This window comes from Moschus berezovskii, chromosome 19 (assembly GCF_049115385.1).
Source record: "Moschus berezovskii isolate FMDL1 chromosome 19, NW_MosBer_1.0, whole genome shotgun sequence".
NCBI lineage: Eukaryota > Metazoa > Chordata > Mammalia > Artiodactyla > Moschidae > Moschus > Moschus berezovskii.
In genome coordinates, this window is record NC_142478.1 from 66612847 (window position 1) to 66637069 (window position 24223).

Consider the following 24223-nt stretch of genomic DNA (forward strand, 5'->3'; position numbering starts at 1 on the left):
GATTGCCAAACTTGTGGTCTTTCACACATCCCCAGTAAAAACATTCAGGACGCAACTGCCATTCACTGCAGAATAGTTTGAGTTGTCTTCCAAGGAATGCTTGTCCCTGTTCTCGGAGGTGTCCGCCCTGCAGTCCACGGCGAATGGCTGTTTTTCTGTTTAGAAACCCAAGTCCGACATGGTGAGGACCTCCCTCCGCTTACTGACGTCCAGTGCCTACCGACTGCAGTCAGAATGCAAGAAGACCCTCCCGGGGGACCTGGGCCCACCCACGGACATCCAGCTGGTCACGCAGCAGGTCATCCAGTGTGCCTACGACATCGCCAAGGCCGCCAAGCAGCTGGTCACCATCACCACCAAAGAGAACAACAACTGAACGGCGGGGCTGGCCCTTCTGTTTTCTAGGCTTTTCCAAGTCCGGTTTCCACTTTAGACATGGAACTCTTGCGATTTTTGCAGACACAGACATTTAATGAAAGTTTAAAACTTTTTAAAAAGAAAACTCAGTATTATTTTTGCATGTTTTCTAACAAATTTTCAACTATTAATTTAACCCACTTGCCTTATTTTGTGCCTGTTTGCCAGTTTACCTTCTGACGTTGTGCTGTCTGTTGTGCTGTCCGTGACCGTCGAGTTAACGATCATTGACACCCGAAAGCAGAGCTTCGTTGTTTAAAGTTTGTTAGACCTTTCCATCCCTTCAGACTAAACTATAAGTGAGATTCTTAGTGAAACATTCTCTGGAGAGAGTTGTCTGATCCCTGTCAAGCATTGTGCAATAAGCAAGTTTTCCAACCTCTACTGCAGAATCTCTTTAAGTTTGGGGTATCTCCAAGCAGGCGTGTAGAGAAAGGACTTTGCCGCTTTCTAAAACTCGTGTAACAGTCTTTCTTGGAAGGAAACAGTGAAGTGTTCCGTTTAACTGTCCTGTCGCGCTCAGTGTTCTCTCACCTGATTTTTCTGTCTTGTCTTCTGTCCGTTTCTGTTTGACTGTCACCCTGGAGTCTCCATAGTGATGAGCATTCATCCTCCATGTCCTGTGTGCCTTGGCCACGTTGTCACACACAGGCTGAGGACCCCCAGGCCCATGAGCCATAGCTAGTTTCGTCCCACCCCATTCAGATAGCACTGCCATAAACTGTGACGAGAGAAATGGTCTACTCCCCTCGCTCCTTTAGCCGCTTAAAGCCTTCTCCCACGACCAGCCCCGCACGTCTCACCACCTTTAAGGACTTCGGAAAAGGTAAGATGCGTACAGTCACCGGGGTTCGCTTCTCCTCTGGCGCCTCCTCGCTGGTACTTCAGCGTCAGACATCACATTTCAGGAATTCCCTGCAGAGCGCTCTAGGTGACCGTGCGCTATCCCAAGGCTACAAAAGCCTGCAGGTGCAAGGTCTGTGATGCCCCAAGGTTGCCTTCTAAGAAGAGCTTGGTTGTTCTGAAAGCCAAAAGTGTATTCCTTCCTGCTCGTGGCTGCGGTTTTGTGTGAGCGTGGCTCAGACCCTGACCTCGACCAGCGGGGCCAGGTGGTACTGACAATGAATGGAGTGAGCCAGGTGCCGGGGACAGCGGGGAGCCCGCGGCACGTCAGTGGGGACAGCAGCTGCCCAGCTCCACTCAGGCTGCGTGTAAATAAAATGGGCCTGGGGTTGCCGACGCTTTTGACTTGTCAGAAGACATCAGATATTTCTGTGCCATCTGTCCATCTGTAAACGTCGGTGACTCATCTAACGTGTTCACAGCACATGTGTGGGCATGCTACGGCCTTGAGGCTGCTGGCTCCTGGCTCTGCTGTGGATCACAAGGCCTGGCTTCCCTGGCCTCCCCGGGTTTAGCCTCTGGGCCTTATTACCTTTTGCGGGGCTGCCGTACCCTGTGTTAAAGTTGCTGTTGGTCCTTGTTTCACCCATCTGTTCTGGCCCATAGCATTCGTTCACACACATGGAAAAGTCAAAATCATCACAGTTGCCCCAAAACATGCTCGGTAAGCCTGTATTTTCACAGAGATGTTTGATTCACAAACACCTTTGTAGCCTGACCGAATGCTGTCAGAAGGAGCATGGTAATGGTGTTTGGTTACTAAGTCACTGTGCTGGGTGCTTTCACCAGCTTTTGCTCTGCTGAGTAGCGCATGGACAGGATCCACATCTCCAAGACTTGTCTGCACAAACCTAAGTGCCACGCTTTGTCAGATGCTGAGGGGCGTCTTCTCGAAGGAGGTCTTCTACCTTCAGTTCAGGCACCATCTGAGAACCGTCTCTGCACGCTGCATGTACAAGCTGTTCCTCCTCTTTCTGGCGAGCACCTGCTCTTCAGCCACCTGGCTGACATGGGCTCCTCGGGTCAGTGCCCTCGGCCTCCTTCATCGGGAGGACGGCCTTCTGGATGATGAGTTGCCACAGTGGGTGAAGCAGCGTCTTCAACGGGCACGCTAAGGACCTGGAGTGGGGGACGTCATTTCGTGCCCCTGGAGAAAGTCAAGAAACATGGGGACCAGCAAAGCATATTCAGCTGTGAACACACCGCAGGAGTTCGCCCTGCTGACCCAAAGTGCCAGCACTCGGGGAGGGAAGCTCCCAGGTGGAGTGACACCCGGCGACAGGAGGGCTTAGGGTGGCCCTTCTCCAGCCCCCTGCGTTTCCTGAGGCCAGGGTCGGAGACCCGCGGGGCCTGTGGACATTCGCACCTCGTCTCAGCGCCTATTCACCACCTTTTGCACATGGGTTCCCAGGCCTTACACTGACTTCTGAGCTCTGTCATGTCACCCTCTTCCCCTTGATTCTCAAATCCCCGCCCCCTCAGATGCCCTGAGGAGCTGGGAGGACACAGGTAGGAAAGCAACCGGGAGGCAGCGCCACCTGAGCACCTCCCCCTGAAGTCCTCCTCTGCCTCGGAACGCAAATAGTTCTTATTTGCCAAAGAACAATGACTCGGACCCAAAGACTAAACACAGCATTTCACCGATGGGAACTGGAAACGCACAACTCAGGAGCTGTTTCAGCTGCAGAACCCGAGGGAGCTCCGCTCGGGTCTGTCCCCTGCAGCTGCCCAGCTCCCCACGCAGATGGTTTTCCTTCTTTTCTTGTCCCGGTTGAAGGTCACTTTGAGTTTCCAAAAGAAAATGCTGCATAGGAAAAATGAAATGCCTTTTATCCCAGTGTCTTCTATCCCTGTCACCCATGATTCTGTACTTATTTTTCCTGTTCATTGTACATTCGTATCCCTGTAATTATTGTTCAAACCTGTAAGCATAAAATCGTTTTGGAATTTGTGCCTGGTAGTTATGCAATAAACAGGCTCTATAAGTGTCCTTGGGGTACTGTGTCTGCCATCAGTTAGCTGATGTCAAGGTTCTGAGGAAGTTCTCCCCATGGAAACCCGTCTTCCGTGAGAAGCAGTACTGCAGGTGCCTCCACCCTGGGAGCTCTGTCAATGGCCTTGTCCTCCTCTGTGCTCAGCAGACAGCTTTCTTACAAGAGGTCCTGCATCATTTGGTCACTTCCATGTATCTGATAGTGAGGTCTTTACTCCTCACATTAAATTTTTAAAATTCAGAGAAAGCTGGCCAAGCATAGGTGCTGTCACCTCTCCTGAGTGAGTAACCGGGGCCCGGTCTTCTTTTGTCAAGAAGTTGTGTCTTACCCTGGAGCCCCAGGTGCCAGGATCGTCTATGAAATAACCGACTAAAAGGACTGTCCACTGGCTCCCAAGCACCATGGGCAGCGCTTTGCCAGCCGTGGGGCTATACAGAGGCCACTGGCCTCAACACAGGGACAGGTTGGGGGCCATCCAAGGGTGATGCGCCAGGAGGCTGTCCAGGAGCCGTCCCCATGGCCAGAGCCATCAAGATGGCACAGATTCCACAGCTTTCTGGGGTCACGCAGCAGCTCCATGGCGGAGGGGGCGCTGGGGACAAGAGGAGGTCTGGGGAAGCTGGGCTTCATCCTCCCGCCCCCGCTCCCAGGCCCTTACTCACAAGCAGTTTCCCTGACCACACTCCCCAGAATTCTCAGCCCATCTCCCACCCCAGTGCAGCTGCTCCCAGAAACTCCTCTCCCCACCTCACCCCTTCCCACACCTTCCCTTCTTGGGACTCATCTTACCCCTTCTGTCTGTCCCCTCTCTCAAGCCTCTCCCTTCCTCCCTAGTCCTTGCAGCGTTGCTTGTGTCCTGCCGCCCGCCAGCTCTGCACCTCTGCCTTTCAGAGCCCCAGGTAATTAATTCCCTCTCACCTGGCCTAGCCTCCTCTCACCTTTCTCCTGGAAGGACCATCTCTCTCTCCCAGACCCTGCTTTCCTCAGGAGCCCACAATGCATTACAGACAGGATAGTTTTGAAGTCTAACTTGGTCTTGCAATTTGCACACACACACACATACCCCGCTATGGCCTAAGAGTAGCTGTTAGCCCCCTCTTGCCACACACCTTGCTATCTGCTTCCCTCTCCTAGCCCTCCCCTCCCAGGACCTCTTTATTTCCCTACCCCACCCAGCCCCCTTCCTTTCTGAGGGGCTGAATTACCTACATAATTACCTACGTATAGGCGCTTATTGTGGGCAGTCCCTGACTAAGTGCAATTTCCTACAGTCGCAACTGAAACGACCTCCCATTTTGCAGACGAGGAAACAGAGCCCAGTTGGTGGCGGTAGTACAGGTCAGAGCACAGGGCCTGTGCTCAGCCACAGGGTTCTCACTGTCCAGAGGAGCCTCCAGGATGTGGGCTGCAGGAACCTAGTGGACAGCAGACCTTCTGGAAGCAGGAGAGGGTAAGGGATGGCTGTACCCTGGAGAGAGGTGAGGTGGGAGGGAGGTGGGGGGCAGACCCGGAGGCACTCCTCTGGTCTGGGAGCATCAGGGCGGGAAGGCAGGGATGCTGGTCTCTGTGTGGGCCTCTGCCCACCGTGGGTGCTGGGGGCTTTAAAGGAATCTTGAACACCTGGGTGGCCGAGCTTGTGTTTGGTTTCCAATTCCTTGTTTTTTTGCTGTAAGTATTTCTCTTCTGTCGGTTTCAAATTGAGACATGTGGAAACTTCTGCTCAAGTCAGACTCTGATCTCTTGAGTGGAGGACACTGCCCAACTCAGCTGTCTCAATGTTCAGGGCAGTGCTCTCTACACAGTGTGTACAGAAACGGAGGACTGTATTTAGGGGCAAAAAAATAACTGCTGCCTTTTAAATCAGCTAATAACCAAAATAAAGTGAGGGAGAGAAAGAAACCACTATCGCACTGCAAGGAGAGCATCACAGCATAAGACTTTCACGTCATCATCATGGAAGGCTGAGAGAGAAGTCTTTCAGCTGTCTAGCTAGAGATGATCCTAAATGCATGCAACTGAAGTTATGTGTCAGGATGTTCACAGAAACCCAGTTTTTAAAAGAAAAAAACTGGAAGCCAAATGAGAATGAATAAATAATACCATTTGCATTAGCACCCCAAAATGAAATACTTAAGGTATAATCTTAATAAAAATTTTTTTTTTAATTACATGCTTATATCCTTTCAGGTAGGTTCTTCCCTAAGTTTTAGCACTTTTGAGTAATCATAACATTAGTCAAAAGGAAATAACCCTCTAAAATGAAGACATGATGGTGTCAGACTCCCTAAAATAAAACTCCACGTGGCTTCATGGCCAGATTTCATCACAATCAGCAAGCACTGCTAATGCTAATGTGTTTGAAGGCATTATAATGATGATCTGAATTTTATGAAGACTGAAAACTACCTAAAAACCCAGATTGTAAAAAAAAAAAAAATTCATTATGGGACTTCCCTGGTGGTCCAGTGGTTACGAATCGTCTGGCAGTGCAGGGGACACAGGTCCAATCCCTGGTCTGGAAGATCACACATGTGGGACAGCTAAGGCCAGTGCCACAGCTACTCAGCCACTCTCTCAGAGCCTGTGAGCCGCAACTGTGGAGCCCACGCGCCACAACTAGAGAGCAGACCCTGCTTGCCACGATGAGAAAAACCCTGGACGCAGCAATGAAGACTCAGTACAGCCAAAAATAGATTTTTAAAAATGTAAATATTAATTTGCCCATAAGGAAATACGGATGCACTGAATATATTTATTGCACAAATGGTTCCTTCAGCCCCATGAGTTACAGCTGGCTCTGTGCCTGCCAGGGCCATCTGCTCATCCATGCACTTGTTTGATTCCTGTCCCTGTTCTTGTTCAGCTTTGTAACTTCCCCAGGCCTAGCAGCACGTCCTCCCTAGACAGGATATATGTGCTGAGTGAGCAAAAAGAATGAAAATCATTCACATACAGAACATGTGAGTAGTGGCTTCAACACCATCTGTTCTAAACAACTGAACCTTGTAGGAGAATCTGCTGTAGAATGATTTACAAACCTTAATAGTAAGTAGGAAAAGTTGCTTAAAATAATTAAACCAATAAACACGTATATATAGCTACAATACAATCAGTAATTACAAGCTAAGAACAGTACATGCTACACCAGAAATAGTTAAGACAGTGGATGCTCTAAATCTGGAAACAAAGATCGAGGCCCAGTTCAGAGAGGAAACATTTAAATATATTAGGGTAGAGAACTAGTGTAACAGAGAATGCAGAGTCCCAACCACTGGACTGCCAAGGAATTCCCTATAATAAACTTTAATGCTAATAAGCCTGCTGCCAGGCTTCACAAACAAAAAACTCAAGGAAATAAAAAATATTCAGTAAATACATGAGCGCCTATTTACCAGGCATTCTGTCCATTTTGAATTCTGTCCTGGAGCTTGGACAATGTATGACTGCTAGTAATTCCCTGTAGTTTTACTAGAAGAGGTTCCAGTGGAAATGAGAACGGAGACCATATCACTGACACAAGAAAGTGAAAATACCCAAACGTGCAAGAGATACGGATTAAATCAGTAAAACTCTTACCATGCTATACAACCCACTCTGAAGCAATTATTAACAGCAACAGTGACAAAATCTTGGAAGCAGTGCCATCAAACCAGAACTTTACTTCACAATTAATGAACATCTGAGAGGAGGAAAGTAAATATGAACATGCATAATGAAAGCAGTGCTCAGGGGATCATAGTCAAAAGAAATTTAAAACAAGAAAATGAAAGCCAGACTAAAGATGTAGTTCTCAGCTCAATTTGTTTTTATGGCACAATAGAAATGAAAGGCAGTGCTGCCCTGAGACTCGGGATTTTTTAATAAACTCTGGTTTTTAATAACCTGGAACAGAGCCCTGTAATTAGTTGTAATTTACTGAGATATGGAATCTTGAGCACAATATAATGAAAACTGAAACCCAGAGGAAAAATATGAAAAAAAAATACAAGTCATAAAAATATGATTTTTGCTGCAAGGAACTTATAGCTATTTATAGAGATTAATCTAGGACTATGTCACATTGATAGAACAGTGAGAAGAGACATTTTTGGCTGATCTGCAGTTGAGTCTGATCCAGTTTCTTCAGGTTCAGTGCCCCTTCCTCTGGGGACATAGATCTCAAAAGGCTGCACATGGCTGAGCCCTATCCAAGACACTAGAGGCCCAAGGTGTCCTGCCAAAAGGTTAGCCAGCCAGGCGACCTTTTGAGGCTCAGTTACATACATGTTGGGGTCACCTATCACCCCCGACAATGCTCTATGCAAATTCTACCAAAATGCTTCTAAAACGAGGAAAGACTCATTTCTCACCACCCGATAGACAGCATCCATGGACGCCACCAGACTGTCTCAGGGTTCATAGTTCTTTTCTTTCAGAAAACAAGACGTAATCATTTTGGGACCACTAAATTAATAAACCCTGAAAATAATAAAATAGACCAAGACCCACAAGTTTGTTTTCAATAGAACAATCAAATTTAAATGGCAATTTTAAAAACTGAAAAACTTGTTTCCTATCTGTAATTAAGAGTCCTCACTGGAGGTCAACATTTAGGGGTGAGACAACAGGAAACCCGTAGCCTGTCATGGAATACAACTTGTAACTCCTAGCACCAATTTAGAATCTAATATTATTTATCAACATATTACAAGACTGTGACAGCACTGTCAGCATGTGACTATGAAGTCCCTTTCTAGGATAAAAAAGGCAGGAAAGGGCCTCTGTATAACCATCACAGCTTAAAGTCCAGCCAGACCCTCACTCCATTTAGTTGTGGACCTGGACATTCACTGAACTGTTTTACAGTGACCCGAACACTGGAACAGAGCCTGTAAAACGGTCTGGCGGTGGCATACCAGAGACCTCACCATCCTCACTCTTTGTTCTTACAGTACCAATGAAGTCAGTTCCAAGCGATTCTGGGATGTCCATAAGGCTGAGGAGGAAGAGAAAACGTAAGACTGATTAAGTCAGTAGTCACTGGAGCATTAGAAATTAATCTCATCTCAAGAAACAGCTAAAAGCACTGTTTTATAAATGGCTGTTTTCATTTACAGCTAAAAAGTCTTTGACCCTAAGCCATAAATGAGGCATTCTGACTTTTTTAAGTACCAGCCCTAACTAACACTTCACGTGGCTCTGTGAGACCCTGATCTGAGACACACACTGATCCATGGTGGAGGAAGTTTAGAAAATGCTGTTCCCTGCACTCAAGAGCCCCGGCTGGCTAGGACACTGACATTCTGCAGCAGGTGTGGGACCTGCTCTGTTCCATCAGCTTCCCAGAGTTTCTGACCAGAGGAGCCGGCCTCTCTGTCTGGCAGCACATTAGTGCCACGGTGGCCAGGGTGGTCCTGATCAAGGAGGGACAGCGGCAACATGCCTGCTGAGCCCTCAGTCATTTCCCTGGTGCTTTACTCATCAGCTCCCCCAAAGCACGGGTGACGGTCTTCGCTTCTCTGTGCTCCCCTGAGGTCCTGCACCAGGAGTAATTCAAGTACTTGGGGAGGAAGGAGAGGACCAGACGACAGGGAGGGGGTGACCATAGTGCTGAGGGCAGGAGAGGAAGGGACCCAAGTCCCGGTCACCCGCTTAGCTGGGCACTACTGTCCAGACAGCTAGGACCCAGCCCCACTGCACCTTCCCCCATCACCAGCCGCCCCAAACCTCTTCCCGGATTGCTCTTTGTCCCAGACAGGGTTGCCAGGCACCAGCAGAGCAGTCGGGACCTCAGTCATCAGGCTGCAGCGGCAGGAGCCAGAGCAAAGTCGCTGCAAGGTCTATTTGAGGCCCAGCGAAGGATCGAACAGACCCTGTGTCCAGGCTCCCTACCAGTCAGGAAAGGAAGAAACACACGAGAAGAGGAGCAAGGAAGAGTCCAAGGTGCTGGGAAGTGGCCCTGTGCCCGGGGCTGTGAACGGGGGACCAGGAGAGCAAAGCCAGCTGAGCAGCTCCCTACCTTGGGCCGGTAGCCCTGCTTGGCCATCATCTTCGCCTCCTGCTGCAGCAGGGCAGCCGTGAGTTGCTCTTCCCGCTTCGCCTCTTCTTCCTCCGCCTTCTCCTGCTGGTCTGCCTCCCACGCCTGTAGCTGCCGCTCTGCCACCTGGGCACCAAGAGGAAAGTCACCCCGGATGGGCCATGGGCAGGACCCTGCCTCCGATCTCGAGGGGATAGCCTGGGGTCCCCTCGTTGGAGCATCAGCGCTGTGCAACAGTGCCCTCATGGGAAGGACGCTCATGGACCCGCAGAGGTTATGTGTGTGGTCGTATGTACCTTGTGAAACACTTTGGATGTGGCCATGTGTTTGGAAGATTCTTTCGTGTTAACTATTAGGTACTGAATTGAATAAAAGAGACTTGGGGCCAGAGAGCCAAGTGCTTGCAGAGGCAACCAGGAAAGAGGTGAGGGGCAGGAACAGTAAGCACTGCTTTCCTAGGAGATGGAAGACACGGAGCGGGGCTGGACCTACAACCAGAAGGGTCAAGGTTCCAGTGGGAAACAAAAATGGATGCTCTGAGCTCCTGATTGAGGGCTTCCTAGACAAAGTCCAGGCCAGGCTGTGGAAGTAAGTCAAGGGCCCCTGAGCCCCCTGCCTTGATGGTGCAGCAGCCCCAGCAGGGCCTGCTGACTGTGTGCTTGCCCCAGGGCTCAGCCCTACCTGGGCTTCCAGCTCCCGCTTCCTGGCCGACTTCAGCTCCTCACTCTCCTCTCTCTCACGACGCGCTGACTCTCTTGCCTCCTCAAGATCTTGAATAAGTTGCTCTCTGTGTCTCAGGGATTCCTCCTGTGCCCGTCGGTTTTGTTCAATCTTTTCCTGGATCTGTTGTTGTCTCCCTGTCAGAACCTACCCTCAGCAGAAAGGAAGAGGGGAGGTTTTAGTTAGACTTCAACAGATGCGTCTTCCACCAGCCTTGGACCACTCTGCAGCTGCAGCTACACGGACACCAGCCTAATCCTCAGCCCCAAATGCACCAGGTAAGCCCTTAGAAGAAATCAGAAGAAATGGAGTAGCCATCATGGTCAACAAAAGAGTCCGAAATGCAGTACTTGGATGCAATCTTAAAAACGACAGAATGATTTCTGTTCGTTTCCAAGGCAAACCATTCAATATTACAGTAATCCAGGCCTTTGCCCCAACCAGTAATGCTGAAGAAGCCGAAGTTAATCGGTTCTATGAAGACCTACAAGACCTTTTAGAACTAACACCCAAAAAAGATGTCCTTTTCATTATAGGGGACTGGAATGCAAAAGTAGGAAGTCAAGAAACACCTGGAGTAACAGGCAAATTTGGCCTTGGAGCACGGAATGAAGCAGGGCAAAGGCTAATAGAGTTTTGTCAAGAGAATGCACTGGTCGTAGCAAACACCCTCTTCCAACAACACAAGAGAAGACTCTACACATGGACATCACCAGATGGTCAACACCGAAATCAGATTGATTATATTCTTTGCAACCAAAGATGGAGAAGCTGTATACAGTTAGCGAAAACAAGACCAGGAGCTGACTGTGGCTCAGATCATGAACTCCTTATTGCCAAATTCAGACTTAAATTGAAGAAAGTAGGGAAAACCACTAGACCATTCAGATATGACCTCAATCAAATCCCTTATGATTATACAGTGGAAGTGAGAAATAGATTTAAAGGACTAGATCTGATTGATAGAGTGCCTGACGAACTCTGGACGGAGGTCGTGACATTGTACAGGAGACAGGGACCAAGACCATCCCCATGGAAAAGAAATGCAAAAGAGCAAAATGGCTGTCTGAGGAGGCCTTACAAATAGCTGTGAAAAGAAGAGAGGCGAAAAGCAAAGGAGAAAAGGAAAGATATAAGCATCTGAATGCAGAGTTCCAAAGAAAGGCAAGGAGAGATAAGAAAGACTTCCTCAGTGATCAATGCAAAGAAATAGAAGAAAACAACAGAATAGGAAAAACAAGAGACCTCTTCAAGAAAATTAGAGATTCCAAGGGAACATTTCATGCAAAGATGGGCTCGATAAAGGACAGAAATGGTATGGACCTAACGGAAGCAGAAGATATTAAGAAGAGGTGGCAGGAATACACAGAAGAACTGTACAAAAAAGATCTTCACGACCAAAATAGTCACGATAACGTGATCACTGACCTAGAGCCAGACATCTTGGAATGTGAAGTCAAGTGGGCCTTAGAAACCATCACTACTAACAAAGCTAGTGGTGGTGATGGAATTCCAGTTGAGCTATTTCAAGTCTTGAAAGATGATGCTGTGAAAGTGCTGCACTCAACATGCCAGCAGATTTGGAAAACTCAGCAGTGGCCACAGGACTGGAAGAGGTCAGTCTTCATTCCAATCCCAAACAAAGGCAATGCCAAAGAATGCTCAAACTACCGCACAATTGCACTCATCTCACACGCTAGCAAAGTCATGCTCAAAATTCTCCAAGCCAGGCTTCAGCAGTATGTAAACCGTGAACTCCCAGATGTTCAAGCAGGTTTTAGAAAAGGCAGAGGCACCAGAGATCAAATTGCCAACATCCGCTGGATCATGGAGAAAGCAAGAGAGTTTCAGAAACACATCTATTTCTGCTTCATTGACTATGCCAAAGCCTTTGACTGTGTGGATCACAATAAACTGTGCAACATTCTGAAAGAGATGGGAATCCCAGACCACCTGACCTGCCTCTTGAGAAACCTGTATGCAGGTCAGGAAGCAACAGTTAGAACTGGACATGGAACAACAGACTGGTTCCAAATAGGAAAAGGTGTACGTCAAGGTTGTATATTGTCACCTTGCTTATTTAACTTATATGCAGAGTACATCATGAGGAATGCTGGGCTGGAAGAAGCACAAGCTGGAATCAAGATTGCTGGGAGAAATATCAATAACCTCAGATATGCAGATGACACTACCCTTATGGCAGAAAGTGAAGAGGAACTCAAAAGCCTCTTGATGAAAGTGAAAGAGGAGAGTGAAAAGGTTGGCTTGAAGCTCAACATTCAGAAAACAAAGATCATGGCATCTGGTCCCATCACTTCATGGGAAATAGATGGAAAAACAGTGGAAACAGTGTCAGACTTTATTTTTTTGGGCTCCAAAATCACTGCAGATGCTGATTGCAGCCATGAAATTAAAAGACGCTTGCTTCTTGGAAGGAAAGTTATGACCAACCTTGATAGTATTTTAAAAAGCAGAGACATTACTTTGCCAACCAAGGTCCGTCTAGTCAAGGCAATGGTTTTTCCCGTGGTCATGTATGGATGTGAGAGTTGGACTGTGAAGAAAGCTGATCGCCGAAGAATAGATGCTTTTGAACTGTGGTGTTGGAGAAGACTCTTGAGAGTCCCTTATACTGCAAGGAGATCCAACCAGTCCATTCTAGAGGAGATCAATCCTGGATGTTCATTGGAGGGACTGATGCTAAAGCTGAAGCTGCAATACTTTGGCCACCTCATGCGACGAGTTGACTCATTGGAAAAGACTCTGATGCTGGGAAGGGTTGGGGGCGGGAGGAGAAGGGGACGACAGAGAATGAGATGGCTGGATGGCGTCACTGACGCTGTGGACATGAGTTTGAGTGTACTCCGGGAGTTGGTGATGGACAGGGAGGCCTGGCGTGCTGTGATTCATGGGGTCGCGGAGAGTCGGACACGACTGAGCGACTGAACTGAACTGAACTGAACTGAAGCTTACTACAGGGTCAGCCCAGACAATGGGCTACATTTCCCACACGTCCCCATCACACACAAGGTGTGCGTGGGCTGTGCGTGTGGAGACAGCCAACCACCAGAGAGAAGGAGCAGGCAGGGGCGGAGCCCCGCCCCCACAGACACACAGCAGCAAGGTGACTCGCACTCCCTATCAGTAAGCACCAGAAAAAGCAAGAACCACAAGCCACGCAGGCGGCCAGAGGTAGAATCGGGGCATCCTGCCAACCTTGTGGCTGTGAATTCACTCCTCAGGGCAGCAGAAACCTGCTGTGCTTGATTCTGGAGGATTCCGTCCAGAACACGGTCCAGTCTCGCGAATCACCTGCCATTCCAGACAGCCAGGCTCTCTGGACAGGACAAGTGGCCACAACAAGGAGGGATGTTTTAAATGGGAGGGAAAAAAGTCAAAAGATGCTGGAGAATATCTGGTATTCCTAAAAGAGCACCAGCTGGGACCCACGTTCCCACAGGTTCTAAAATGTAGCATGCTGGCATGCACAGAATACAAGATCCATTTTAAACTACTTTAAGATAACTTTCAATACATGGATAATACAGGCTTTCTTCCCCAAAAAGACTTCCTTTGAATTGGGGTGTGTCTTATAACGGACTACTTCTAAATGACAAATGAAACAGTCACGTTCTTTAGTCTACTTCTGATGCTGCACCCCAAGAAACAAATCCTAAATATGGAAAAGGTTTCTGCACCAGGTATTCATCGCAGTGTTTCTTAAAAGGCTCCAATTAGAAAAGAATGGACCCACAAAAGGAATAGAAAAATAAACTATTGTCTACCCACGTGATATATGTCACCAAAATGATATTTACAAAGAAGATATAATAATATATTAAAATGACTGAAATCAAATGACTCAGTATAATAAGTAATATGTAGGGAAAATGTTATGCATAGAAACAGAATCACAGAAGGAAATAAATAGTGGTTGTGGAGATGACAGGGGTCTAGGTGACTTTTTGGTTTTACTTTTCTGTACTGAAATTTTTTCCCAGTAAACATACTTTTATGATGATATTAAAAGATGACAAATAACCTGAGGGGGCTCTGTTCCCAGAGCATTTGGCAGGGTCACCACGTGGTCACCAACCCCAGACACCTGCCCGGCCGAGCTGCACCCCCTCCCGGGGTTACCTCGCTCATCAGCCGGTCTCGAGCGCTCCTCTCGCGGGCCCACTCTGCCTCTCTCTTTTCCCACACTTCCTTGGCCTCTTCCCTAGGGAGACACAGAGCAGATGACAGCTGGCTCCTTACCACCACCAGTGGCAGAAGAGAACCAAAGAACAATCAAGGATCCAGGGCGCCAGGTAACAAACCATTTCTGCAGGGTCAACCTCCAGGTAAACTTTCAGTGGATTACAGGTAAGGATAACTTCACAGAAAATACCACTGTCATAAGTACTTCCAAGTTCCCTTTTATAACATTCCCTCTCCTTACAAAAAGCACTGGTGATGATGTGCACCCAGGACATTTAAACACAGAAGTGAATGAAACCACTGGGACTGGAGAGGAGGAGGGGCACGCTGGTGCCTGAGCTCTGCTACCACATTCCTGCGGTCACTCTAGCTCACCCTGTGGTCTGGGCAGGTGAGTGGCCTTGACTCCCTGTGGCCCAAGTACTCTGCGAGCCCAGCACCAGCCTGGACGTCATTATTAAACAGGAGGAGGGCCGTAATGCACTTAGCACTCCGTCTGGCACACAGTAAGTGCTCAATAAGTGTTACCTGTTATTGCGTTACTTCACTCTACCAGATGAAGTTTTAGGATCCAGACTCATTTATATAGGCCCATGATGCATTCAATGTCTCCATAATTTATAACAATTTCCTTTCAAATTTCTAAGATTTCAGATGAACAGATCCTTACTTTAAACCCGTGGTTTCCACCTTACATAACCCGAGGGAAACACCCACAAGCTAGGTCCAATAGCAAAGGTGTGCTCCTCAGGAAAGATGGACAGAGGAACAAGGACGCGCGTTTCAACAGCAGCAGACGACCCTCGTGGTGACCTGCTGACCTGAAGGGAAAGCAGCACGAGGGGACTTCAGGATGCCACCTCTCACCTCAGCAGCAGCTGCAGCTCCGCCTCCCGCGCCCTCTCCAGCTCCAGCTGCTCCTCAATGACCTGCTTCATCCAGGCCACATCGGCCAGCGCCTGCTCCCGCCGGGCCTGGTGCACACGCTGGTTCTCGTCCTCCTCCTGTAACAGCGCCTGCAGGATGCGCTTGTCCGCCTCCTAGAGGACAGACGCGGAAGCGCAGTTACCGCCGGTAACAGCCTCCCCACCTGACCGCAGGTCCTCTGGGAAGTCGTGGGCCGTTTCCAGAGCAGGCAGGGTGTGATCGCTCAGGGCCACTTTGGAGGCCACAAACGCCCAGGAGCTCTTCTTTGCCCACCACCGGGAGAGACCCTCTGCGCCACATGCACGTCCTTTCCCAAGGACACACCTGGCAGCCCAGCTTTCTAGAACACAACTTGCAAGCAGTTCCACTGCAGAGGACATAAGCTACAGAAATGCTCAAAATGCTTCCTGCAGCTGTTCCGTGAGAGGACGGCCAGTCAGGATGAGAGATCTCTCCTGTCCTGTCTCAGCAAGGGAGCCCGTCTAAATACTTGCCAGAAACGCTGAGCAGCTAGCCAGAAAGGGCAAGCTCAGTTTAAGAACACTGGTCTTGAGGTCTGAGGTATACTGTTAGGTACTGTGTTGAGCAATGCCATATCAAGTACATTCAAAAACGAAACCAAGAAGCCCCAGACCCACTTCGCTGAATGTGTACGGCTCATACCTGAACAACATGGGTTTGAACAGGGCGAGTACACCAACCACAGTTTTTTGTCAGTAAGAATAGTACTTGTATTTTTATTTTATAGATCTTTAATATTTTAATGTTAATTTTATCTTGGAATATAGTTGATTTACCACATTATGTTAGTTTCACGTGTACAGCCAGGTGATTCAGTTATAATGGAATATATCCATTCTTTTTCAAATCTTTTCCCATATAGGTAATTACAGAGTATCGAGCAGAGTTCCCTTTGCAGATCTTTATATTAACTAAGTGGGGGAGAAGTGTCTGACTAGAGATTATAGTATGCAGACTCAAAAGAACTGGTGCTTGAGTCCTGATTCTATCCAAACTGTCTTAGCTTCTTGCCCTTCAGTGAGTCATTTATCAGTTCCTATCAGTTCCTTTGTTTTTGAGGCAGAAATAACAGTACACAGGTTTTCAATTCCATGGGGGTCAGTGCCCCTAACCCCCATGTGGTTCAGGGGTCAGCTGTATATCCAGAAAGATGTATACCCAAACAGACACCTCTGGGGAGGGGCAGGGATTGTGAGGGCTGCTGGTCAACAGGGGATGTCCCTTGGTGTTTTCTCATGAGAACGCACCTGTTACTAAGCAACGAAAAACATGTTTTTCAAAAGAAAGAAAAAGCAACACCAGGCTGTCACTTCAGCCTTACCAGTTCCTCTTGGATCTGCTGTGTGCGTCTATTGAGCTTCACATTATACTGATGTCTCAGGAAGCGTCTAGAAAAGAGAAGATATGGGTTGCCTTTAGCGTTTATGATCATAAAGAACTCTGCAGAAGTTAGACTGTTACTTTCTACAGATTGTATCCCTTCTGCTTTCAGGGTTACAGGGCAAGCCTGAGAAAGTGAGAGGCTCGCTGGCCTGGGATGGGCAGGTGAGGGGCGGGGGCCTTCCCACACGTACCCCAGTTCTGCCTTCTGCCGCAAGGCTGCCATCTGCCTCCTCTCCTCCTCCAGCCTCTCCAGCTCCCAGCGCTGCTTCAGCAGATTCTCCTGCTCCTTCTTCAGTTTGGTGGCCTGTGGTTAGCGGACAGCAAGCCTGTTTAGGCTTGTCATCTCTCATCTCCATTTCTAGCAGACATGATGCAACAAGGCAGCCTGGCCACCTGGTACCCAGGATCCCCTCCCACCTCCAAGGCACTGAGCCCCTTGGCCCAGCTCACTCAGTCATCCTAGCTGGGTCTTTCCCAACCCCACCATCAAGAATGACCCCCTGCTCCACATGACCCTGCACTGCCCACGGTTACTGCAACTTAACCTCTGTCTCCCCAACCTGACACAGCCCCCAGCTGTATTCCAGCGGCCAGTCTAGTGCTTGGGCACAAAGGACCCAGCTCTTGAATCCTTGAGGCCTGGGGGAGGGGTGCTGCTCCCCTCAGCTGGATGGGAAGATCCAGCCCTCAGAGCTGCTGGGCACAGTATTCTCAGAACAGCCTTCTGGACCAAAGATCCTCATGGTTTGTCCCGAGACCCCCAAAACTGCTAGCGGGGAGAGCTGCGGGCTGGCTCATCAGACTAAGTCAAGTCTACCAAGCGCACTTGAACTCCAGGTTCTCAGAGGCCCTCAGAAAACCTCTACCCACATCTGCAGAGACAGCTGTGATCCCCCGAGTATGAGCGTTCAAGAATCCGGCATACAGCAGGAGTGTGGAAGAACCACCGGTGAGACTGCACGTCAGGAGAACCCAGCATGGCTCCCCTTCTTAGAACCACCTCCCGGAAGCCATCTCCATGTGGAGCAGCTTCTTAAATGCCCTTTCTTCACAATGAGCGGCTGCGAGTGAGGAGGCCCTGGCGGCTGGGGCATGCCCTCACCTCCATCTCCTTCACCTTCAGCTCCTCCATCTGCTGGCGCAGCGCCTCCACCTGCAGCTTACTCTCCAGCTGCCTCCTCTCCTCTTCCGCTCTTATCCGTTCCAGAGCTTCCCGGCGGGCCATTTCATACTCATTTTCAAATCGTTTTTCCTTTTCCTCTTCGGCGGCTTCTTGCTGCATGGAGCCAAAGGAACATGGGGGTCAGCGTCTGTAACATGGAGCCAGCGGAGACCTCACCGCTGGTCAGCAGGCCGCAGGGCCCGTTCTTCACTCTGACCTGAGCAGAGTCTACACCTGAGCAGGCTGTGCACTTATCGGCCATGAGGCCTGGGCTCAGCTTTCACGGTGGGAACCATGGGCGTGGTGCTGCCCTCAGAGACAAGGCTGTGAGCACAGTGCCCGGCACAATGGGGCTCAGGGACACCAGGTTCCTTCCCTTTCACAAGTCAACAAAACACTTTCCAAAATGAACCCAGAGGCAAAGCGATGGGTCCATGAAGTGTGGACTTCCATCACCAGAGGTGCTGCTGTCAACCCAGGTTGAGAGTTTATGATGTAAATTATATCCAAAGAGGGTACTGGCAACAGAACAACCTTTAAGGATGCATACTGCATCTACCATCAACCGGCCCTGGACACCTGGTCTCATTCTGCCCCGAGAGTGATCACGTGGGATTCTCATCTGTGCAAGAGCAACAAACATTCCGATTCAACAGGTGTTAAGTAAACCGAGCAAAGGTCTATTCCTGGACTGCAGTCACTGAGATGGAAAATAAGAAACCAATTCAAAGACTTGGAGACAGTCTCCCAACACATACCACACCTGTTTTTTTTCCTCTTTTTGCGTTTCCCAAGCGTTTATCACATGCCTCTTGTGAAGGTCCGATTCAATCTGAGGATGAGAAGGCAGAAAATATAAGCTTCCTCAGTGGTTCACAGGATGGATGTTCACTGCTGAGCACCGTACCGTGGCCTGGAATGTGACCAGGTGTCTTACAAGGAAGCGCGTGGTGACCCCAACATACACAGTCTAAATGCAAGTCAGTAAAGAAAACCAAAGGGCCAGGCAATTCTAAGCCATCTCAAGAACTGGAACAAAGTATCAAAACCTTTTCTCCCAGTCCCCTTGGAGCTGAGCGGACACTGAAATGGAAATCCAATCTCAAAGGCTGCTGTGGTGGGTCTAATGCCTGTCAGGCCCCAGGGCGGCAGACCTGGGTGAGGAGCAGACTCACTTTTTGCCTGGCTCCCCAAACCTCCCTCTGCAAAAGAGCAGCTGTGAAAACACACACCACCTGTATCGATGGATGCAACAAATTTGGGGTTATTAATGAGATCTGGGTTTAAAGAATCTTTTGGATGAGAAAATGAATCACAACAATGTCCAAAGGCTTTTGTTTGGAAAACTGTTTATACAAATTTTAAATTTTTCTCAACTTACAAATGTAAACATTTGCAACTAACTTGAATGTTCTGAATAAACAACTGAGTACCTGACTTCGGAGGATCCACTGAAATCTACAAGTGGCCGAGGAGAGGTTTAGTGCTACCCACATGGCACACCAGAGCAGCCAGATACTCTATTATGACTGGCAACTTCTAAGTGTAGTTGCTGCTGCTACTGCTGCTAAGTCGCTTCAGTCGTGTCCGACTCAGTGCGACCCCATAGACGGCAGCCCACCAGGCTCCCCTGTCCCTGGGATTCTCCAGGCAAGAACATTGGAGTGGGTTGCCATTTCCTTCTCCAATGCATGAAAGTGAAAAGTGAAAGTGAAGTCGCTCAGTTATTCTGACTCTTAGCAACCCCATGGATTGTAGCCCACCAGGCTCCTCTGTCCATGGGAGTTTCCAGGCAAGAGTACTGGAGTGGGATCTAAATGTAGTTATGTGCACATAAATTAACACCACCAAATAAGTTGCTCAGATGGTAAAGAATCTACCTGCCCATGAAGGACACCCAGGTATGATCCTTGGATCAGGAAGACCCTCCTGAAGAAGGGAATGGCAACCCACATCAGTATTCTTGCTGGGAAAGCCCACAGAGTGAGGAACCTGGTGGGCTACAGTCCACAGGGTCGCAAAGAGTTGGACACGACTTAGAGACTAAATAAAAATGTACACACAAATTCTAAACTGAACTAAATTAATGATTTCTGTCACGGGATTCTCTCCCTGTAGCCCAATCTCTGCTGAATGATGTCACCCCAGCCACAATGCCCCCTTTCTCTCCTTGCCCCAAAGTCTTGTGGATCTGCCCCTTTCTCCTGTCACTCCAGTTCTGACCACCATCACTCACCTGGGCTATAGCCACAACCCCTCAATTGACATCACCCCTTCCCGCCCCCTCGACACTGCTGCTGCTTCCAAAAATGCAGCCAGGACCCCACTGCACCTCTGCTGAAAATCTCATAGGTGCTCCCGGGTGCCTCCAGGGGAAGGCCACCCAAGGCTGTCCCAGGTGGCCCCATCTGCCTACCCAGCCTCCACTGTTGGGTTTCCCTCTTCCTATCAGTTGTCCCAACCTCTTGCAGCCTCTCGTAGATGTTAAATAACCAAATGAACCAGATCTTCTGTGTGCAGCCTCTTTCCAAAGTGGCTGGAGTGATCTTTTTTTCATCCCAGCACAAGATGCAAATTAAAAAACAAGGCGAGCAACGTGATTTCATCTACTTAGGCAACTCAATGGGGAGGATCTCTTTGGTTTTTACCTCTCGAAGTTTGGGGTCGTTCTTTTTCCAGTGTTCATACAAAAGTCGTTCAGCAATCTGCCAAGAAAACACAAAGAGGGGAGACTGACATCGCTTTCCCAATCCATCCATGTTTCAGATAACCCATGGTGAAGTCAGCTAAGCCGAAGAGCTCCTCCACTGGCAGCCAGCACTGCACCTGCCCTTCAGACCTCCCTCGGGCCTCAGGAGGTGTCTGGCTCTCAATAGATACCAATCAGGTGCTGACAAATGACTCATTTCTTTGGCTATGCCAAGCGACTTGTGGGATCTTAGTTCCGCGATCAGGGATTGAACCTGGGCACTCAGCAGTGAGAGTGTGGAGTCCTAACCACTGGACCACCAGGGAGTTCCCATAAGTGACTCTCATAATGGTGATAAAAGGGGGTCAAAATCTGACGCTGCAGATGGGCCCCAGATGCTAAAGATCAATGTCAGCAATAGACAGCAGGCTGAAAAACAGCGTTTGGAGACCACTACTTCACACGACTTTGGAAGTTATAATACACCAGTCCCAGCCTTTCGTGGGCCCAGAGAACTAGAATAAAGAAAAAGGACTCAGATGTAATGATTTAAGGGGCCCAAGAGAATAAAGATGACTCCTGGAAAACACACACGAAGAATGACTCAGAGTGAGCACTTTTCCCGGCTGGCTCTGGAGTGAACTGCCATCTCATCAGGTCAGAGCCCCCAAAGGGGACGCCTCATGGCCTCACTGACAGGCTGGGGACTCGAGCTTCGCAGCCTCCTAAAGAGCTACACAAAGTTACCAGCTTCCTTTGCTCCTCTCGGGCTGCCTTCAGGTTCCCGTGCTGCTCCCGGATTCTCCCTTCCCTCAAGTTCATGCTCAGCCTCAGCTCCTCCAGTTGCCTGGCCAGCAAGTCCTGCTCCTCCACCAGAAGCTGCCTGAGTCTCTGCCGTCGGGCCTCCAGACTCTTCCTCCCCTCCTCCTTCATCTTCTCCCGCTGGTAGGCATGCATGCTGGGCAAGAGGGGCCACCATCAGCCAGGCATGCTACCAGCTGCATGGGGATGCATGGATGGCTGTGTGGGTGACAGAGGCTAAGGCATACAGAACATGGTGACCTGGGAAGGTGTCCTCCGGCCAAAGTGAACAGACCAGGTAATAGAACCACTATGCATAAGAGAATCTTGTTCTTGCAAGAAAATGTATAAGAGGCATATATATGCATACGCTAATATTATCTGAGCAGTTATCATGTACTACATAACCTGGATGGTTTTTACAGTAGTCATGACATAAATTGTATAAGGTAGGTTGTTTTAGCCCCACTTCACTGATGAGGAAACTGAGGCTCATTCATACAGCAAATGACACAGTCAGAACTGCTATCTAGGTCTGTCTGACTCCAAAGCCCATAGTCAGAATTGCTATCTAGGTCTGACTCCAAAGCCCATGCTTTTAACTTCCGTGTTTTTGTATGTATTTCTCTCTGTAAAAATGGGTGTATGCTGGTATCTATATTTACACACAAACACAGATGAAGAAGTGTGCGGGAGGATATGGACCAGACAGTTCACGGTGGTTCTCTCCTGGGGAAACGGGGCTACCGGGGGACTTCCGGATTCTACACACATGTCTCATCATCTTATTGTTTTCAGTCAGATGTGTTACTTCACTGATGACTGACCTTTTTTTCAGTTTCCAGTTGGAAAGACATCACCATGCGAGTATCCATGGAAATCATCACATTTCCATGCCAGTCAGCCACCCTCCCCCAGGTCCTTGAGTCAGTCACATCTCCCAGCAGCAGGTGGCCCTCCAACCCTAAAGGAAGGCGCTCACCGCACAGTTACCTCCGCTGGTAGGAGGCCCTGGAGCTCCACTCTGCCTGTTTGGAGCTGCAGATGTCGGACAGCTGGAAGTAGCGGCTGTTCCGGTCCCACTGCTGCCGAAGATGTGCCTCCTGCTCCCGGCGGCGCTGTCGGGCAGCTTGCTGATCCGGGAGCCTCCGGCTGCACCAGGAGGAGGGCAGCGTGGGGAGTGCCATCTGAGGAGAACAGCGGCGCTAAGAACAGGAGCCTGCTGCAGCCCCTCATCCCTTTGAGGCCCAGTCCTCACCCCTGGGCTGCACACTGGAATCGCCTGGTAGAGCCTGGGCCCCAAGGCAGACCAATTAAGTCAAAAAAAGTCTCAGTGCAGGCTCTCAGGCATCAGCATTTTAAAAATGACTTGCTACCAAGACTGCAAATCATCTAGCTGAAGAAGCCTGGCCTGCACCCAGCTGTGAGCCTGACATCATTAAGGGCAGTGCAGAGACAGGGAGCCAGTCCTGACGACACTGGACTAGCACACGGGGGGTTTCTGTGCTCTGCCTAAGGTAACAGAGAGGATAACTGAAGGCATACGGATGTGGGCCAAGCCCTTGACTTATATGACCTTTTTCATTGTTACTATCGCCCGGTTTCCTTTTTTTTTTTTTTATTGGCAGCTGAGGAAACTTAAGTTCAAAGAGGTAAGATGACTAGATGAAGATCACAAAGCCAGGAAGCAGAGGAAATTTATACAAGAGCTGGGAACGTAATTCATGTTAGGCTGGGATGAGGGCCCAAGCTCTGTAGACTGTGAGACGGTACCTGTTGGGACCAACATGCCCTGGTTGTGAAGTGAAGGTCGCTCAGTCGTGTCCCACTCTTTGCGACCCCATGGGCTGTAGCCCACCAGGCTCATACATCCGTATGCCTTCAGTTATCCTCTCTATTACCTTGAGGCGGCCAGGTCATGATCTGTCTTCAGACTGTGGCAGGCCTGAACATTTTTCTTTGCCCCATAGGCCGCCTGCGGATAAATCTTTGCACGAGGATTCAGGAAAGTGAAGATTCCGGCCCCAGATGAACCATCAACAAAGCTGGGCGGCTCTCTGAACAAGTCGCATCCCTCTCTCAGCCACATATGACAAAAGCGGTTACAGAGGAAAGGGTTGGACCCAGGCTGCGCCGGGAGCCGAGTGAGGACTGGAAGCCGAGGCCGCGGGCGCCCCGCGATCGCGTCCCGGGACGGCGGGCGCGCTTCCCGCCAGCGCGGAGCCGACTGCGGCAGAGCTCTGAAGGTTCCGACCCCAACGCCGGCCCCCGACCGAGCCCAAACCCCCGACTCACGTTTCTCTGCGCGCTGGAGTTTCCCAAGACTGCCCCACCCCAAGGTCCCGCAAGCCCCAACCAATCCCTGCCCAGCCCACGACTACCCTCTCGGGCAGCGCTGCACTTACGCCGGCCGTTTCCCCGCTCGTTGCCGAGGCAACGGACTGGCGACGGAGCGCTGCGAGGGTCAAGGCTCCTGCAGCGCGATTACTCGGCGTGCAGAGAGAGAAAAGAAGTCTGTGTTTTTCTCCGGTGCCCCCTCGTGGCGGGCGGGAGCTCAATCGCAGACGTCGCTCGTCTAAGGAAAAAAAATCCAATTACTACACCAAATTCAGGATGGTGGCTACCTGAGGGAAGCAGGTGAGCGTCGGGGAATATCAGAGGGATATAATAGGGAAGGGAATTATAAGCCAGCCGCCCTCAAACCTGGCTGCACAAGAGAATCATCTGGAGAGACTCCAGACAAACCCCATCGAGCACTCTCAGGAAATCAGTGGTTGTCTAAGCCCCCCAGGTGTGTTCAACGTGCAGCCAGCTCGAAACACCGCTGGTGTAAGTAGGTTCGAGCTATTGGCAACTTTCTATTGTCTTAGGATGGTGGTGGGTTCAAGGGTGTTCCTTCTGTTAGTATGTTTTATAACTCACATGTTAGGTGTATCATTTTATGTACCAACTATTCTCTTAAAAAACAAAATTAAAAGATTGGAAAT

General features: G+C 49.4%; 2 protein-coding genes across 17 annotated transcripts in view; one reads left to right on the top strand and one right to left on the bottom strand.

The window, feature by feature from the left end:
* The window catches only part of GIT2 (GIT ArfGAP 2), a 43866-nt gene extending 40665 nt beyond the window's left edge, over positions 1–3201 (top strand). For 11 of the 12 annotated variants that reach the window (XM_055404269.2, XM_055404262.2, XM_055404268.2 and 8 more), the window contains one exon: positions 164–3201. In XM_055404269.2, coding sequence (XP_055260244.1) covers positions 164–376 — 213 coding nt within the window. In that variant the 3' untranslated portion in view covers positions 377–3201. The remainder of the gene's footprint in view (positions 1–163) is intronic. The other variant, XR_008683005.2, reaches the window with a different exon arrangement.
* A 2765-nt stretch (positions 3202–5966) lies between these two features.
* Positions 5967–23700, bottom strand: TCHP (trichoplein keratin filament binding). 5 transcript variants are annotated; one of them, XR_016035360.1, is made up of 14 exons: positions 23532–23628; positions 22230–22423; positions 21183–21393; positions 20395–20451; positions 18510–18578; positions 17687–17860; positions 16776–16888; positions 16523–16589; positions 15121–15293; positions 14191–14272; positions 10012–10197; positions 9313–9456; positions 6891–8289; positions 5970–6213 (listed from the first exon to the last, which is right to left on the bottom strand). XR_016035360.1 is itself a non-coding variant. In XM_055404272.2 (13 exons), the coding sequence occupies exons 2-13, from the start codon at positions 22421–22423 to the stop codon at positions 8257–8259; spliced, it is 1503 nt and encodes a 500-aa protein (XP_055260247.2). In that variant the 5' UTR covers positions 23642–23700; the 3' UTR covers positions 5967–8256. The 5 variants fall into 5 exon arrangements, 3 of the variants coding, with proteins under 3 accessions (XP_055260247.2, XP_055260245.2, XP_055260246.2); XR_016035359.1 differs by having other exon boundaries at positions 5970–6231; XM_055404272.2 differs by lacking the exon at positions 23532–23628 and adding an exon at positions 23642–23700 and having other exon boundaries at positions 5967–8289.
* Between the last annotated feature and the right edge of the window lie 523 nt (positions 23701–24223).